This window comes from Myodes glareolus, chromosome 18, assembly GCF_982192425.1.
Source record: "Myodes glareolus chromosome 18, mMyoGla1.1, whole genome shotgun sequence".
Classification (NCBI taxonomy): Eukaryota; Metazoa; Chordata; class Mammalia; order Rodentia; family Cricetidae; genus Myodes; species Myodes glareolus.
Window position 1 is genome coordinate 37,345,944 of NC_142043.1, and position 19,558 is coordinate 37,365,501.

A 19,558-nucleotide genomic window follows, 5' to 3' on the forward strand; every position below is an offset into this window, starting at 1 on the left:
TGGGAGGAGGGTATCAGGCTGGGCCACTCTGGGGATGCTGGCTGTCTGGGATCAGGTGTGCGGAGCAGGCTTGTTCCCGACTTACTGTGGTAGAAATAGTTACTTATTCAGCAAAGTGTGTTAGGAAAATGACCAGTATGGCAGAAAGGAGGGAAAGAGAAAAATCAGATCAATCTAGTCGGCCACACGAGAGAAAATGCCGCTTTAATCAGGACTACCTGAAAGGCGTTAACTTCACACACGCTATCAACACCATCGTCACACACGCTATTAACACTGTTGCCTGTCAAAAGCAGGGACGAGGTTGATGATCAGCAGTTTAGGTCTGGAGTGATTTTACGAAGGCTGTGCTAAAACTTCATTTAAAAACAACCCAATGTTACGTTCTTGGCGTGTCGGTTGACTAGGAAAGGCTGAGCCTCATTCCAGTCCACAGCCCCATCCCTGGCCTCAGCCTGAAGCCATCAGGGGTTACCTGTGGCCCTGGAGCCCCCTCTCCACTGGTCGGAATTGGCACATATTTTAAATTTTATTTAACTTTCACATTTACACGTTTAGGAAGACTTTCGGAGAAGAGGGCTGTGACCTTTAGGAAAAGCTAGCACAATTTCTCCCAATCCTGGGCACATGCATGTGCCAGAGACTTCCTCAGGTAGACTGTCCAGTCATCTTTAGCAGCACTTGGCTGCTGGTTGGCAGCTGACATGGCTGATGTGGCTTTCTTCTTGCTGGGGTTGGCCTCAAAGCCTGGAGGGCAGGTTACCAGACTGGCCTCACCCAAGATTTTATTGCTGTTGAATCTGATTATCCGACTTGTGGCCTTTCAGTCCGGAATGGTGGCACTGTTAGAACCGGGGCTGGAGAAGCCTGTCTGTCGACATGAGCGGACGTGGCAGTGTGGAGACAGCGCTGGATTCTGCAGGCCAGGCATGGTGTGGCCCGCTTGTCGTCAGCAGCTGCTGGGATCTCTGCACTGGAAATGCTTGGTCTTTCTCCCCTTTCGGGACAGTGAGGTTCACGAGGAGCCAGGTGGGAAACTCCCTGCTGCTCACTCCAAGATAAAAGCAGGAGCCAAGGCATAGGCACCGGATTCCACAGCAGCCTGTGCTCCCAGGACCGTCCAGTTCCTCCTTCCTTGTGCCAAGTTCCCAGTCCCCTAAGATGTTCCTGAAACCCCCTCACTTTCCGGAAGGGAATCTCTTTTGCAGAATGAAGCAGGTGCTTGGAGGGTCAGAGGTTTTTTTTTTTTTTTTTTTTTTTTTTTTTAAAAAAAAGAGACTGTTCACACTGTTCTGGAGCTATCCCCAACAAATGCCACAGGGCCTCAAGCTCGAGGGGCGTATATTATCTGTGTCTGTGGTTACAGGTGTTCCAAGACGGAAGGAAAGGGGATCATTATGACTTAGATTTGAGTCTGCATGGGCTCCAGTAACTTTTGCAGCCATTAAGCGCCTCCATCTCTCTTCAAAGTGCTGGGTCCGTACAATCCACAGGTCATGGGTGACACCACCTGGCCACCGCTCAGCTGCCAGTGCCAATGGCAGTGTAACACTGAATGGGACAGCTTTTAACACTGTCTCCTCTGGGTCTGCCCGCCAGTCTGCAAACAGTCTTTCCTAACCTCTCATGGAGTGATGGCTAGTGACCCAGGGTGGCGGGGTGGTGGTGGTGGTGTATGCGACACAGGGACCTCAGAGCATCTGACATCCAAGCTACAACAATCAGAGCCCAACACCATCTGATCACAGAACCACAGGGATGTTGAAGGAAGTTCCATTTCTGTGCTAAGACCTCCAACTAGTCAGTCCTCGATCTAGCAAGAATTCAAGGGTCTTACGCATTAATTTAGCAGAAAATCTGGCTTCTGATACCCAAAGAGCTTAAAGTCCCCTTCAAAACGCGCATAGAGGCGCCGGATGTCTCGTTTGCTGATGCCCAGGAAGTAGTGTTCCACTTTAGTTCTATTGTACAAGGTGATGCCTGGAGGGATTGTGGGGTATGACACCAGGTGGTCTATGCCAGCCTCTTTCAGGATATATGGGGCATCCTCCTCCAGGGTCTCGTGATGTCCAATCACGCTGTACTTTATCTCACAGGGTGCACAAAGTTCTACGTAGGTCACCCAGTGGATGATATGGTCCCCAAACTGAAGGTCTAACCGTCTGCGGTTTGGGTCACCCAAGTAGCGCACAAAATCTTCAAACTGGATCCCCCGGGTCTCCGTCCGGTCCTTCCTGTACTTTCTAATAATGCCAGGGGCGATCTCATGCCTGTACCAAGGCTCAAAGCGTGGATTGTGAACAAACTTATCCTTAAAGGCGGAAATCAGTCTTTCAAAGGGATCTCTTACAATAAAAAACTTGAAGTATGTTTTCAATCTGAGGAAAAACAAATAAGAGACAAAACTGATGCTCTGGGAGGTAGGGAAGGTAGAGGGAGTAACACCAAGCTGGGCCCTGTGAAAAGTGTCCCCCACACAGTGTGCACTCTGTTCTGTGCACTGAGTGTTGCTATCAACCCATTCTATAGGTGAGGAAACAGAGACTTAGAAACCCAAACTGGGGCTGGAGAGATGGCTCAGCGGTTAAAAGCATTGGCAGCTCTTCCAGAGGTCTCGAGTTCAATTCCTAGCATCTGCATGGCGGTTCAGAGCCCCCTTTAGTGAGTGGGATCTGATGCCCTCTTCTGGCGTGCAGGGGTATATGCAGATAGAGCACCACAGATATAAAGTGAGTCTTAAAAAAGAAAGGAAGGCAAACCAAACTGCTCAGAGCATAGCACTCATCTTCTGGGACTGATGTGAAACTGTTTCACTCAGCTCGCTCAAAACTTTAAAAGCTTTTACAAGTCAACAGGGCTAGAACTGTAGGTCAGTTATTAACTGAGGCCAGAGACTGATTTTATGGGCACAGCTTTCAAGACTGCACCCCAAACTGCCAGCGGCAATCAGCATAAGAGGCAAGAATGGGAAGAAGGAACGGGAAGCCAGACTGTACACTTCCAACAGGGAAGGCACCCTGGGCGAGTTGCCCAGCGTGGCCGCAGCAGAGCAGGGGCAATGGCTTGACGGGCTTGTGATGGCACTGACGGTGACAAGGACAACCCTGTATCTGTGGCCAAACTACACTCACAACATGCTTACCTGAAAGCCAGAAACTGTTGTTCCCGATTTGCCTATCATAATTCATGGATGCTCAGAAAGCCCTATAAAGAAATGCGTAGAGCCCAGAGGGACAGTCTACACTCAGGGTGATGTCTGACCAAAGTTTATAAAGACCGAGTTACCCAAGGAAAAGTTACACAATGAAAAACAAAGGGCCGACAAAGCCAGGGAGGGCCAAACCCAGGCTTCACCTGATACTAAGGGTAGCTCTTGAATTCTGGCCCCTTCAGTGTGGCTCTGTGAAGCCACTTTGGTGTGGGAAGTCCTTCTGTATATGTGTTGCTTTTATTGGCTAATGAATAAAGACTCTGCCTTAACAGAGTAGAGTAGAGCTGGGGTGAAAGAGGGGACTAAACTGAATGCTGGGAGAAAGAAAATGGAGTCAGGAGATGCCATGTAGCTGCCAGAGGGAAAAGACGTGAGCTGCCAGCTGGAACCTTGCTGGTAGGCTGCGAGCCTCGTGGTAAAATTTAAAATAACAGAAATGGGTTAACCAAAGATATAAAAGCTAGCCAGCAATATGCTTAAGCTACTGGTCAAACAGTATTGCAAATAATACAGTTTCAGAGTGTTTATTTCGGGTCTAAGCAGCCTGGAACGAACGAGCAGCCTCCCACAACCCCACTTCACAGCTAACATGGGAGAACTCTCTCACTCATTAGCTGCTCACTCTACCACTGCCACAGTCAAGGGGGCTCGTCTCCTGCATCGCCTGGGATGGGACCTGCTCACCCGGTGACCCCAGCGGGAAGTGTGTGCAGAAGTGGGCATGGAGCCTTGGGAAAGTAATGCAGCAATTTCTTTATAATGGAGAATCGACCCTGTTTAGTAAGGAGCTCATAAAACCTAACAAAATCCAAACACAAAGTACTGTCCGCTTCTGGCAATAAGCTGACACAAACTCTAACGGCCTTTGTGACGGGGTGGGGAAAGGTGTTCTGAAATCCTCGGGAGGGCTGCTGAGCCGCAGTGAGCAGGACACGCTCAGGATATTGTTGGCCGCTGCGCACCAAGACGAAACAGTTGGCCCTGCGGTCCTTTGAGCCGAGCGCATCACACCACAAGTACAAACTGAGCCTGGGGCTTTGCTGCAAGAGTTTTGGCCCTCCCTCGTCCCCTCTGAAGAAGCTGCCCTTACCGCTTCTGAATTCCTGTTTTGCTGAAGGAGGAGAGACGCGGAAGGCCATTTTTCTCGTGGTCATGGACCACATTTTCGGGGATCTCTTCAATGGAAGAAAATGCTCCTGGGGTAAACAAGAGGAGAAGGTGAGCATGAACTGGCTCAGTGTGGTTTTCAGGGGTGCGTGTCCATGTCATTTCAGGCCCCACAACCTCCCCAGCACACATGAGAAGCCACCCCTCCAGTGTCCATTGTGCACCTTTGGATTCCAGCTGTTCCTGCTGGGGGGGACTAACAGAAAGAAAAGCAGTTTTTTCTTTTTTTTTTTAATCCATCAGCTAACTGGAAGAAAGACGGTCGTGTGGGGAATGGGGAAGGAAACAGACAGAATACTGACAGCACACAGCCCCGCTACTGTACCTAGAGGCTAAAATCTCCCTAAAAGATGAAAGAGCTTGTTCTCCTCTGAGATGGCAGGAGATGCTGGAGGGGCGTGGCCTGTAGTATCCACAGTCCTGGTCTCCATGGCAGGCTGTGCTGGTGTAGCACATCACTATTAGACCAATGGTGTTCCTCAAGAATCCCACATGACAAAAGGCAAAGACACTTGATGATGAAAATCCCTGGCTAGAGTTTGGGGGCCGAAGCAAGGAGGACATACTCGAAGAAGCAGGGGGACCAGGTTTTTGTAGGGGAGCTGGGGGCTGGGCAGACTTTTCTCTTCCCAATAAAGACAAATGGAAACAAAAGGTGCTGGGACGCCAAGGGCTTAGCCAGCATCTGTGAGCTGTAACATTTAGCTTTGTGCTGACTTTGAGCTGCCAAGCTTTGAGTCCCCACAAGGAGGAAGCTCTCCTGGGTCACCTGTGCAAGAGGCACAGCCTTGACTCATTCATTCCCCTCCCAACTACTTACGCCCTAGTACAGAGCACTGAGATATGCCCCGGTCCAAAGGAAAAGCAATCTCCCCAGGTTCTGGCAGTCAGACAAAAGCCAGCCTTCCTGGGAACTTGTGTAGTACTTTCCCCATACTACCGAAAGGAGCCATCTCCCTTATCACGGGCAGGACGGATGCCTAGCGTACCAAGGCACATGCTGGCCTCTGGGCTCCCTTAGCATCACAAATGCCTGTTACACAGTTCAGAGCCCATGCTGGCATCCTGGTTCCTCTCACCTTTTCCCCTGCCCTGAACTTCTCCAGCTCACGGGTTTCCCTCCCCCAGCTACTCAATTCCCCTTAGAACCCTGCTATTTCAGCTATGCTATCTCTCTGTCTCCCTCTCTTTGCCCCCATCCCCCACCCCCACCATCAACTCTGCTCTGCCCCTGCCTCTCTCATGGCCAGGTCCTGTCTGCTGGCCGTGTTTAGCCTTCTATGTTTTCTGCTCTGGACCCTTCCAGATACTGCTGGCTGTTCTCTCTCATATCTACAGTAAAACCTTACCTGTAGCCTTAGCATGGAGCAGTTACGTCATCAGTTTACACAAGGGGATGGTGGAGGACCCGGAGCTTTGGATCCGTGCCTGGGCCCACTCACTATTCAAGCACACTGGGCGTCAGCTGAGGATGGCCACCAGGAATTTCCAGCTTTATATGACCTGGAGAGCCCATGGCTATGCTTTTTGCTTTTGTTTATTTTTTTCTTTTTTAGGAAATAAGATTATATAAATACATGCTGTTTTAAAATAAATAAGCTGACTTTCTCTACTAAACAAAGTAATGAGTTGGATAATAAAAGCCTTCTTTAAATAAGTTCAATTTTTATTCTCACTAATCATTTTATGGGTATTGACGTCAAGGAAAGGGTTCTTTGTTTTCAATTTAAATAATCTATAACTAATACATAAAATCACAGTACATGATTCTGACAAACATTGCACGTTTGTTGCGAGTCTTTCTTGTATGTTTTGTTGTCAATTTGATTTGTAGCGTTGATTTCCCATTCAAAAATCCAGCACACTGGTCTATTACTTCAGAAGTACATTAACTTCAACTGCGTAGAAGATGAGGCCTTGCCCTTTTTGCCCTCCAACTGATCTGGACAAAGGGCAAATGGCAGCAAACGCTGGCTAGTGTTGCCAGGAGTAGACTTGGGATCTACGTGTATGAGGCTGAACCACAAGAATCATTCCCCAGGTACCTGGGGTATGATTTCTGACTAGAAGTCCCAATGCTGTTTGTTGGAGCTCAGCCAGCTGGAGCTGAATTTGAACAGACAGAGCTGATAATTATTTTAGGTCAGTTTAGATGAATTGGGATTTAATAAACATGTGTCTAACCAGAGCAGTGAATCATCCAAACCATAGTGGATGAACTCATTTTTCTATGATTTAATTTGTTCCCCAGTGAACTTCAGATTCTCTGAAGCAAGCTAACTTAATGCTTTATGTTTACAGAAGAAAACTCGGAGCAGTTTCTGTCTACCCAGCCAGGCTGGTCTGTGAGTGAAGCTGCCTGAAGCTCAGGGGGCTGGAGTCTCCTCCCAGGCTCTGGCTGTGGGCCCTTTGACTACAGAATACCTCAGAGCGTGTGGTGGCCTCGGCGGACTCAAGACGCGTGCCATGAATAAGAAGGGCTAATTGGAGGTGGTTAAACTATAGCTGCGAAAACCCAGGAAATCCTGCCCGTGGCTCTGTGATCCAAACATCCCAGTTAGAGCCACCAGAGGCTGGCTAGGAGTGTAGCTCAGCAGCAGAATGCTTGCTGGCCTGGCATACACACAGCCCTGGGTTCCATGCCTAGCACTGTAGAACACAACAAAGTTAGCCCCACCACCAGCTTTTAAAGGGAACCTTCGGGAAGACTGTGGGTCTTTTCAGACCAAACCACAGCTGCCGTTGATACCACTTTCCCCCTCCCCCATGCCACACGCACCGTTTAGGACGATGAGCACTTTCTTCCACTGGGTGTTGCCCACCTTGGGAGTCTGACAGAAAAGAATCCTGTGCTTGTCACACACAAATATCCGATCGAGGACAAACTTTGAGACTTCAGTGTGTGAGAGGTTCCTCAGAGCCTCTTCCCGGCAGGCATTTCTGATGAGCTCCAGGCGTTCCAGATAAACCTGGGGCTGGTCGGGATGGCCATCCGAGAGCAGCTTCCCCGTTGGCTGCCAGAGAGAGGGACAGAGGAGGCACGGGATTGTGGGTATGAAGCAGGAGAGAACCTCTGAAGCCCCCTTCTCTTGCTTTCCTTCCATTTCCAGAGCAATGATTACCACCTCCTGCCACTTCACAGGCCCTTCCCAGCCCCTTCGCCACAGCCTGGCTGAGCTCTAAAGATGCACGGGGACAGGTGGCCAGGAAGACAGATGTCCACTTGGTCCCTGTGACTTCCCTAGAAGGCTGTCTGGATAAGCTGAGAAGATGAGAAAGCTGGAGGTCCAAGAGAAGAGGCCGTGTATGGGGCTCTCCCACAGAAGTAGTCCTGGGCTCGGGCTCACCCCATCTTTCACAGCCCTGAAGGTTAACAGGACCATTCCCTCCATAGCGACTAAGTCTTGACTGGGTGTGTGACAGCTACAAGGTCTTATGGGGATACCCAAGAAAGTCATAGCTGAGTGTATGTGCATGTGTGCACGTGTGTACATGAGCACAGTCCCCGTGTGTGTGTGTGGAGGGAGGGGTACAGACTGGAAGAGCAGAGGGGGCATGGATAGGGCAGAAGGAGCTGTACCAGTAACACATGAACCCGTGTTCAGGAACCCTTACTGATCACGACTTGGGTGTATGTGTGAGTGTATAGGTGGTATTTGGGGGTTCTGCCCCTGTAGGAGGAGACTGCTCGTTTGTTTCCCGGCTGCCTGGACACGAATAATCACATAGAAACGATATCAATTACAATACTGTTTGGCCAATAGCTTAGGCTTCTTACTAACTAACTCTTACATCTTAAATTAACACATTTTTGTTAATCTGTGTATCACCACGAGGTTGCGGCCTACCAGTAAAGTTCTGGCTGGCATCTGACATCTCAATCACTCGGTCTACTTTCTCTCTCTATCTCTGTTCAGATTTCCTGCCTGGCTTTACTCTAAGCCACTGGCCGGAACAGCTTCTTTATTAACCAATGGCAATAAAATCTATTCATCTCATACAGAGGGGAATCCCACATCACTTCCCCTTTTCTTTCTAAATACAAGAAGGTATGTGTTCTCTACGAGGTATCTTGAAATAGCAAGGGACCACTACAGGGTATTTTCTCAATGGGGCCCATGCCTTGAACTGCTCTGCAAATAGTTCACCTGCCCTTGTGGTATTCTCAAAACACATATTGAAATATTTTCTATTAAAGATGCCCTTGGGTTATCTCAGAAGAGCTTTGCAGACCTGACCTTTACTACACGAATGTCTTGCTGACAGAGCCACCTGCTCTGATTGGAACGTCTCGGTTCTTCCTGAGTTCTAATTAGCCTGGTTCACACTGTGAAGCAGGCAGCAATCTGCCCTTTTCCCTAGGCTCGCTGCGGGCTGACAAACATCTTTAGCAGCAGACACTTCATCCCTTCAGTCCTAATTGTGACCTTCCAGACCCGGCACGAGGATTGGCAAAGGGAGCGACTGTCCTGAGTACACCCCTGTCCCTGCACAGGGAACAACAAGAATTATGTGTGAAAGTGGCCCTGCAGAGGAATGCATGCAGTCGGTACCCAGGCATCAAGGACTCCATGAACGCTGACTGCCTGGGTTGAGTCTGTTATCTGCCATGCCACCTGAGGGCCTCTCCCTTGTCATGGGTTCAGTTGCTCATTCATACAGTTTGGAGGCTGGTCCCATGTTTCCACTCACCCTCAAATTCCACTTTTCATATTCTCAATTTTCATATCCTCAGTTTCTTCCTGACCCTATTCAACATAGTCCTTCTCCCAGTGAAGACAAGACTCCAACCGTCAGGAAGGGCTTCAGCACAGGCAATACTTTCAGAGGACTCGTGGTGAGGGATGCAGCATAGAGGACCACTGGCCTCACCAAAGCCAAGCCAATGAATGGAAACACAGAGAAAAAAACCAAGGGACTCTGGCTTGAATGACCTTTGCTATCCCTTATCCAAATGCTCAGGAACAGAAGTGCATTGGATTTGGAACTTCTTTTGGATTCTGGAATATTTCCATCAACAAAAAAAAAAAAAAAGAAAAGGAAAGGAAAAAAAAAGATATCTCAGGGACTCTGGTCCAAACCTGAAATTCATTTATGCTTTATATACACCTGAAAATAATTGTATACAATTTGGGGAATTGAGTCCAGGGCCTTTTATGCACTAGGGAGGAGAGTAGCATTAAGCAATGACCTTAGCAATAGAAAATATTTTAAATAATTCGATGCATAAAACAAAGTTCTATGGCATGGAAATTTCCACCGTGATGCTATTTTGGTGCTCAGTTTCAGATTGGGTAGTTTTCATACACTTGATTTTCAGATTGGTAGTTTTCATACACTTGATTTTCAGATTAGGAATTCTCCCCCTGCACTATAAATCTGGCTGCAATGGCATAGTAGGAGCCTACGAGAGACGCTGGGGGAAGCTGCTGCCATGGGACAGGGCCACTGTGCAGTGGACCCTAAGGAAAGCAGTGTCTCGGTCAGAGGGACAGGACTGGTGCTCACCTTTGTATCCTCAGGAAAACGCTTCTCTCCTCTGAGCTTCCGTGCTTCCGGCATGGTTGTCAGGGAAACAAACTCTTGTTTGGCACTATATCCTGGAAGACAAATGATTCAGATATGTTCTCACAGAGCACTGAACACGAAATTGGTGGGATAGAACGCCACCTCCAGGAAAGGCTACACCCACTCAGCCATTGCTTTTGGAAAAGGCAACCCAACCGGGGGGGGGGGGTCAGTTAGTTTAAGAAAGGAACATGGAGCAAGTGAACCTCAACCAATAGAATGAGCCATTACCTAGTCCTCACACCTTTTCCAGAAAAGAGCTAGGAGACTTAACTGTAAAATACAAAGCCACGAAATTTAAAAGAACAAGCAGGACAAAAAAAAATCCTTAGAACACTTAACTTCATCAAAGCTAAAAACCTATACTTTATAAAAGCCCATTGGAAAAGACAAGCTGCAGGCAGGGAGAAAGCATGTCCAAGCCTCACATCCAGAAGACACAAGGAAATCAACGGGTCCGGCACTTAAGAAACTATAAACAAGCTGACCTGCAAAGGATCAAGCTATGCAGAGACACCTCACCAAAGATGCTCATCATCAGTGACCACAGAAACCAGAATCACAGGAAGAGAGGACCACAGACCCATCAGAGTACGTGAGAAAGAACAGCGGCCACACCAAAGGCTGGAATGCAGAGAAACCTGGTCATGGAGGCAATGCTGCAGAGATGAAATACAGAATAGTTACTCTCGAGAAGGGTCTGGTAATTCTCTTAAAAAAACAAAACGAAACAAAAAACCCAATATGGTAACAAGACCCAGCAATTGTGTTTCCTAGCATTTATTATAGGGAAGTAAATATTTATGTTTAAACAAAAACCCATAGACAAATGTTTACAGCACCTTCATTTGTAATATCCTCAAACTGGAAATGGCCCATGTGCCCTTCAACAGGTAGGTGGCTAACTAACACAGAGGGATACACCCACAGCGGAACACAACTGAGCAATAAAAAAGGCAAAATAATCACTGATAACGCTACGAACATGCAAATGGTTCTAGGGAATCATGTGTGTGTTGAAAAGTCAGAAGGTCACAAGCTACAGGGCAATGACACAACTGTACAGAGGCTCAAGAGCTGAGGCTAAGGAAGGGGGATGTGGGTGTGACTAGAAAGGCCAACGCGGCCAGGCACAGTGGCACACACCTGTATAATCCCTGTGCTTCAGGGTCTGGAGGAGGAAAGTGAATGGCTGTAGTCCACCGGGGCTAGATAATGAACTTCAGATTTAGATTAAAAAAATAATAGTTCAAACCAAAATGAAAAGACAACCATCACCAAGGGTGACATGAACCCTCACGGTGACAGAGGTGTTCTGCACCTGGGCTGTATCTGTGCCGGTATCGCGACTGCTGTGCAGCTCTGTAAACAGTTGCCTCGTGAGGACAGGCGGTAAACTGAACACAGACTCTCTCTATCCCATGCTACTTCCCTTTCTTTAAAAAAAAAAAAACCAAAAAAAAAACCACTTACATATGTTATTCTGCCTGAATGTATGTCTGTGTAGCATGTGTGTTCCTGGTGCCTAAGGCGGCCCAAAAGCGGGCACTGATACCCTGGAACTGGAGTGACAGATGGCTGTGGGTTGCATTGTAAGTGATAGGAATCAAACCTAGGTCCAAGAGCAGCCATTGCTCTTAACCCACTGAGTCAGCTCCCCAGTCCCTCAGCGGTATTTCTTACAATTGTATGCCACTCCTTGGTGACCACCAGACCATGCCCTCACCCAAATTAATTTACAAACAGAAAAACAGAAACGAAACTCCAGCAGTCAGGCTAGAGTTTCTATGTTGCTGTCAGGAGTCACGTGACTGTAAGTCAGCCTAGAGGGCGGTTTACAAGCCACTCAGCCGAGGAAACTTGAAATAAACAGATTTTGTAGAAACCTTTCAAGTAGAATCTGGACATAACCTATCACTTTCTGAAAACAAACATGCTTTCAATGTCTCACAGAAACATAAATATACAATAAAAGCACACAAAATATATAAAAGTATTACTTCCCTTAATAAAAACATCCCCCATCTTGGTTCAGGGATGCCTACATGTTGCCTACTTTGCTATAGCCCCAGGCCACCCACCCCAGTCTAGCTATTTTTTTAAATTTATTTTATTAATTTTATCTTTATTTGATTTTACTTTGTATATATGGATTTTTTTGTCTACATATGTATCTGTACCACATATGTGCCTGGTACCCAAGGACAACAGAAGAACTGGTGTTACAGACAGGTGTGAGCTGTCATGTGGGTGTTGGGAATTGAACCTGGATCCTCTGGAAGAGCAGCCAGTGCTCTTCATTGCAGCGCTGCGGTGACCTCACCCAGGCATGCTGCTAAACAGCTGCCTCCCTGCAGCACACAGCATCTGCCGACGCTGCTTTGGTGCTCCTCGGCACAATGAGAAAGAAGGCACCATCCTGTGCCCTAATACAGCCCTGCTCCCATCCCTCAGTTACTGGGCTCTACTACAATCCCTGCTTCATGAACTCCACAGCCATCTTCCTCTTTGTCTACATTTGTGTAAAAGTGCAAACCTGGCTGGAAGCTACACGCACAAGCTGTTCTGAGCCTGCCAAGGAATACTGGCGGCCAAAGTCATGTAGCCACCCGCCCCAGTGCTCCTAGCTGCACTGCAGGGGCTCTGACACCTACGCTGACTGGTCCAACCCCCACAGATTCAACCTGTCACCTCTGAGTGTTGACATGCTAAATGGATTTGTGAAACCTGTGTTTCCTTTTGCTCTGGGTAGAGAGAAATGTGCTCTGAATGCTGAATAACTGACTTGCCCCAGGCTTCTGGAAAATCACCTATTTCCCATGCTCAGAGCACACAGAAGGTCATGGCCACTGAGGAACCTCTCACCCTCCAGCCCCAGCTCGCCTGTCAGTCCCAACCCTAGTGTGAACATTTTCATCATTTGAGGCCCCGGGATTCTCTCTCCAGCTAACCCAACCCAACCTGACTACAGACAGAGAAAGCAGAATGGCCTAGCTTTTGTTTTCTGTCCTTCTGCTGGAGGGGCGTTCTCTTCAGAAGCTGCCAGCAAGCACTGCTGCTGTGACCAGAGGTCGGTCCCTCTCTCTATTCTGCCCCTCAGAAGCAGGTCTCCAGCTTCAGGGTGAAGGGCTGTGATCCCCAAGGCATGTTTGGGTATCTTCACGTCTAAGATTATGTTTGCTAACAGTCATAATGGAGGCTGTTTCTGGATTTGAACAAGATGTCTACAATTGTGAAGGGAGTTGCACTTTGCTTTGCCTTTCTAAAAGTGGTCACAACTGTCCCCCAGCTGTCTTCTGTGCTCTGTAATGATGTTGCCTCCTGCCTCTTAGCTCAGCCACAAACCCAAGCTATGGGCAGCAGGCAGACATATTCTAAAGTCATGGGGTCTACACTTCAGCCACTTAGAAGCAACCTGAGGGCTTGCAATCAGGCCTAAGACTGAAAGAGCAAGTCCAACGGATAAAAGAAAACTTTGTGTCCAAATATCCCAGACCAACTCCAGGATTGCTTATTAGTTCAAATATTGACAAATCATGCCACTAAATCCTTATCACTGGGTTGGATTTATTTTCCTTGAAACAATCTGGTTATTAACACCGGATTCTTGTTCAGTAGAAATGATATTTGATAAGGATAGATCATTGCACAAATATCAATATGGCTTCTCCGCTGAGCTGACAGAAACCACGGTAGCATCAAAAGCAGCAAGCATGGATACGTAGCAGGGCAGAAGAGGCAGGGCAGGTGGCCAGGGAAATCATGATGGACAGGTCGGCGTGAAGAAAACACAGACACAACGTGGCCGGGATTCCACACCAGGGATCCAGCTCCAAGAGAAAAGAGCCAGCAGGAAAGAGTAACTCAAGGGCAGCCAGCCGTGTTACTGTGTTCCCTGAACATCAGAACCAAGGGCCATCCAATAAGCATGGGAACTTCTCTCTGGCGACCACTGGGCTGGACGTCACCTCCTCGCAATGATACCCATGCAGGGCCCTTGGTTCGAAAGCCAAAATGGCTTGAAAGCAAACAACCCATAGCCAGGAGTTCACAGACACCTCTGAGGGTTCCAAGAGACTGAGAGGTCTCCTCTATAGGGGGTCACAAAGGGATCCAGGGTGGAAGACAAGAGACGTCTACAGCACCCCCAGCCCAGGGTCCTCTTTGATGCCTTGGGTGGGCACTGTATACTTAACTTCCAGACTCTTCACCCAGGCCTAATCACTTAGACTGGCAAGATATTGCAGCATAAATTTACTCAGAATTAAGATTGAAGAACGAACCCGATGAACAATGATGTTTGTGATCTGACCAGATACTTTGAAGACAACAACATACCCTCTGAGCCATGACAGGGAACTTGTATTTTAAGTCCCGTGATAGCCAAGGATCCTTGTGATATCTTAGTTTACAACATATTATGGCGTGAGGGCATTTTACCCTGAGCTTCATGCTGGGGTAAGCAGAGGCTAACTGTGCCCTGCCTCTGAAGGCACTCAAGAGTAGGCTATATGACAACTCCAATGCCAGAGTATAGAGGAATTGCCTATCATTAGTCTTAGGGCAGAGCTGTTTGGTGAGCTAGAGTTTTTGTCCCAGTTAAAATCTTGAAGGTGAGGCCAGCAAGTGGTGTCTTAGTTAGGGTTCCTGTTTCTGTGAAGGGACACCATGACCACAGCAACTCTTATAAAGGAAAACATTTAATTAATTCCACATTAATAATGTGGAATATTAATTTAAGATGTGTTGCATTCGTTTATGCTGTGGAACGTTTGTTTAATGAATCAAGGATGTGCTGAATTCTTCTATGTTGAGTCTGTTCAACTCTGTGAAACTATGTTACTCTGTCTGTCTAAACACTTGATTGGTCGAATAAAGAGCTGAATGGCCAATAGAAAGGCAGGAGAAAGGATAGGCAGGGCTGGCAGGCAGAGAGAATACATAGGAGGAGAAATCTGGGAGAAAAAAAAGATCAAGAAGAGAGAAAAGGAGGAGAGGAGGACTCTATAGGGGCCAGCCACCCAGCTACAGAGCAAGCCACAGAACTGAGTAAGAAGTAAAGAAAAGTATACAGAAAGAGAGAAAGGAAAAAGCCCAGGGGCATAAGATAGATGGGATGGTTTATTAAGAAAGCTGGCTAGAAACAAGCCAAGCTAAGACCGGGCACTTATAAGAAAGAATACGATTCCGGTGTGATTTATTTGGGAGCTGGGTGGTGGGCTCCTCAAAGAGCAAAAGACTCCAACAACCAACATTCCCGTTCAGAGGTTTAGTCCATTAGCATCCCAGTGGGACACAGCAGGCAGACAGACGTGGTGCTGGCCTGGCAACGGGAAGCCGACTGTGAAACCGGGCAAAGCTTAAGTAAAAGACTTCAAAGCCCGCCTCCACAGTGACAGGCTTCCTCCAACAAGGCCTGCCTATGCCAACAAAGCCACACCTCCCAAAAGGGCCACTTCCTTTAGGGGCCGGTTCCTTTCAGACCACCACAGGTGGCTAGGTGGGTAACGGTGCCAGGTGCCAAGCTTGATGACCGAGTTCAATCCCTGGGACTAATATGATGGAAAAAGAGTACCACCCCTACAAGTTGTCCTCTGACCTCTACTAAGGAAGGCTTCTAAGTTTCCTTCTTGGCTTTAAATATATATATATATATATGTATTTATTATACATGTATAATATATATATAATATATATATATTATACATGTATGCCTGCAGGCCAGAAGAGGGGCAACAGACCTCATTACAGATGGTTGTGAGCCACCATGTGGTTGCTGGGAATTGAACTCAGGACCTTTGGAAGAGCAGGCAATACTCTTAACTGATGAGCCATCTCTCCATCCCCCCTTCTTGGGTTTTTACTTTCATTGTCTCTTAAATTTTTGCAGTTCAGGTCTCTGCCCTTCTGAGAGCAGTGAGCATAAACGCTGCTACCTCCCAGGACGGTGAAATTGCCTTTACCAGAGCCCACTGGGAAGGAGTTCTTTAAAAGCTCCTGTCAGAGAACATTAAAATGCAAGAGTGTGTTTATTTTTATTTTTGCTTTGCTTTGCTTTATTTATTTATTTATTTATTTATTTTGTTTCTGTTTTTCTTTTGAGATGGGGCCTCACGTGTGCTCTATCTGCTCTCTAACTCACAGGTCAGTCCCCAGCACGGGCTTCCAGAGTAGCGAGAATGGAAGGTGTGTGTCCCCAGGCTTAACTATGACTGACAGACGTCTCATTGAGATACAGTATACACTGTCCTGGTTTTTAAAGCAAACTAAACCACAGACAATTTAATCGTGTGAGTCTCCCCGCCGTGCCTGTGCCTTCCTTACTAAGAGACATGATCTAGGGATCATGTTCTTCTCTGCGTTTTAGCGGTTCCGCATTTGGGGCCGGTTCCCATCTCAGAAATCTGCCTTTGACCTGGGCCATCAGAGGTCACAGAACGTGGCAGCTGACTGTGAAAAGCCCCCAGGATGAAAACAGTTCTCTGCCTGCACGAGAGATCACCACACTGACTGTGCTGTCATCGCCCAAATCTCCAAACCGTGACCCCGAGATCGCGGCTCAGACTCCCGCCTTGTTCGAAGATGTGAAGCTCACTCTTCTGATGGAGCCCCTGCTCCCAAGCACCACGTGATGGCTCTGGATGTCCAATACAGCAAGCGTAACACCCCTGCCCCGGGCTGTGCAAACCTCGCCAGCTTTCTCCCAGGGATTTCAGGAAGACAATAATGGAACTTGGGATGACAGGCAGGTGGTGCCCGATGTTAAGAGCCTGTAATTATCCCTGAGTGTAAACCATACGGGCTAACTTTGGGGTTTCCTCCTTCTCCCATATACCTCCTATCTGCTTCCAGTTTTGTCTCTCCGCCGGTAAAGTGGGACAGAGAGGATGGAGAATTATGGGATGTTAGATGCCCTTAAAATAGCTAGGCCCATAACCAGGGTTCTTGGTGATATAAAAGGAGCCTATAGCCAAGTGGTCAAACTACTGTTTGACACAGTGATACAGGTTAGTTCAGGTCAGCACAGCCACTAGATGGAAGAGGTGAATTCTGCCGGTAGAGACGTACCTCTAATGAGCGGTGTGCTGCAGAAGGCGGCACACAACTGTGCTCAGCTCCCGGGAACGGCTTCTCTGGCCAATCTATAGCACTAATGAGCTGTCCTCACATGAACCATGTCCCTCCTCTCCTGGGCTCCTCCGCTTGGCCCAGAAAAAGAGGCACAGAACCGAAGTGCAACATCTCACAACTCCTTGCACATGGCAGCTCGCCTTTTCCTAACCAGACCCTCAGCTGATGACTGTCAGAGCAGGGAGCGTACCCATGTTGTAAGCGGACATTGAAGCGTAGGTTAACGAATAGCAAGAACACGAAGCAGCTTGCCTGAGAGCAAACCTAGCCCTGTGTCATCTTCCTCCACCTAGTAAAGGGCGATGAAATCCTACAACGCAGCCTCGCAACACATATTTAAACAGCCCTCCTGCCAGGATGCCGAGGACGACCGTCGACCGCATGTCTCCAGTGTGAAACAGCTGCCACTCTGGCTGAGCAAACACAGATGGGTTTCTCAGGATGCGAGGCGGAGCCTAAGACATTCCTCGCTGCCAGGAGCTCAGAGGTGCGGCAGGAAGGAAGCATCTCTATCCCAAAGGTGATACAGTGACTCAGCCACCAAGAAAGAACCTCTTCAGGAGGGCCTCAGCATGGCCATCTCCCCTCCCCTCCTCTCTCTGGTTTCTGTTATACAAAGACGTTGAACGCCCACATGTAGCCTTTGGTCAGGACAGCGGTCCTTTATGCTTGGTGACTAAGCACAGTGCTGCAGAAGAATTCCACTTGCTATAAACCCATTCTGCCACAAAGCATACCTACCATCCGGGTCTTTAAAAGTCAACGTGATGAACTTGCTGGCCACCATGAACATGAAAATCACCCAAAAGCATGCAGCCAGCAGCAGCCACTGGTGGTGCATGTTGTCAAACAGGAGCCATTCAATGATCCTTCCTAGAAGACACAAGTGAGATGACTTTGTCACTTGAAGCAAAAAAAAGTCACACTGGTGATTTCAATTAACAGAACCAAAATCATTAAGAATACTTCTACCTTTGCTACAGTGAGTATTCTGACTTGACATTTAATTTAACATTTCATATTTAATGAATATTACTGAAGGGCCCATCTTATAATTAAGTCAACTTTCAACACCCAGTGGAGGGGAATGACAATGAGCAAATATCATTCTGGAATCCAGGAGATTGTGCTACTGCGGATCTGCCTCCTGACTCCTGTCTCCCAGGTCAATGTCACAAGAAGTTCCTGGGAGGGCCCCGAAGGAGGGAAGGCCCAGCAGGAGGCCTGCCAAGGACCAGACTAGATCTTTGTTGGGCAATTCCTGGAGTATGGACACCATGCTGAGGCCATCACAAGATGCTGTGTTTAGAAATGCTGACTGTTGGACAAGATGTATCCATAGCATGAGAATCTGAGAAAAAAAAATTTAACCAATCATCTGTCCTTCCATGACCTCAAGTCATTTGCCTTCAAGGACCTGTGTAGAACTTGGGGGACAGTGGTCTTCATGTTATCACCTGATAGTGATGTAGGGCACATCTCTCTGTCCTCAGCCAATCACAGACGTTGCTCTGCCGCAAGGATGCACAGAGAACCAGGAGACCACTGTCAGTCCTCAGCAGGAGGGACGAACAAGCATGTTCCAGTCAAGTTGCACTTCTTGAAGCAGGATTAGACCATGTAAAGAGAGCAAACTGGGCTGCTCTGCACCAGCAGACTGAGGTCAGCCATCAATATAGACAAGAGAAATGGTGTCCAGTCTGCTGCTGCTAACAGTGGGTGATTTCAGAAGTTGTGAGCTCAGCCAAGACCCAGAAAATAATAACCCTCCTTATTTCCCAAATGCTGTGTTCTGGAGCATCACGGGGACCGGGCATCTGAGACCCAGTTCCTTCCACAGCACCTAGTGAGTGGATCTCTGACATCCTTGCCTGCATACGGTTTGCCAGGGAGCTTGCCACCTCCCACGCTGCATGGACCTTCCCAGGGTGTCTTGTAGTACTCTCAGGGACCCACATGTGTGGTCCACTGTGTTTTCACTGGGGTCTCCAAGTATGGTTGCAAAATTATATAAAAATATAGGATCTTGGTTTAGTTTCAATTTCACATAAATACAGTTACAGAATCTACTCAAACAACAAAATCTCTATTTTTTTTTTCTGTGCTTATATATAGGGTCTAGTATTTCCTGCATGTCCCCAGGGAAGGTTGCCAGGGTAAATATGTAGAAATGTGACATGCCTCGTTAAGTTTCTAGGAAACAACACATAAATTTTAGATGGGTCTTAAATGTTACATGGGACACACCTGGAGTGAAAAAGCCATTTTCTGAAACTTCGACTTAACTGAGTGGTTGCAGTTTACCCATGAGAAGGGTAGGGAACTTGTGGGTAGGCCACCACAAGTCTCCCGAAAGTCTCATTCTCTCTTACCTCCTCAATGGGGTGGCTCAGGGCAATGAGGATTTCTAATCTCAGTCAGCTGACTTCAGGCTGCCTCTCAGGCCTCAACCCCCACAGTCCACCTCAGACACGAGGCCTT

At 47.7% G+C, this 19,558-nt stretch overlaps 1 protein-coding gene across 2 annotated transcripts in view; it reads right to left on the reverse strand.

Moving 5' to 3' along the window:
• Positions 1 to 510: 510 nt before the first annotated feature.
• The window catches only part of Chst10 (carbohydrate sulfotransferase 10), a 30,768-nt gene continuing 11,720 nt past the window's right edge, over positions 511 to 19,558 (reverse strand). For both annotated transcript variants that reach the window (XM_085679545.2, XM_085679546.2), the window contains exons 3-7: positions 17,819 to 17,950; positions 9,887 to 9,978; positions 7,158 to 7,392; positions 4,302 to 4,407; positions 511 to 2,378 (exon numbers count right to left, since the gene is read on the reverse strand). In XM_085679545.2, the coding sequence (XP_085535671.2) occupies positions 1,841 to 2,378; positions 4,302 to 4,407; positions 7,158 to 7,392; positions 9,887 to 9,978; positions 17,819 to 17,950 (1,103 nt within the window). In that variant the 3' untranslated portion in view covers positions 511 to 1,840. The remainder of the gene's footprint in view (positions 2,379 to 4,301; positions 4,408 to 7,157; positions 7,393 to 9,886; positions 9,979 to 17,818; positions 17,951 to 19,558) is intronic.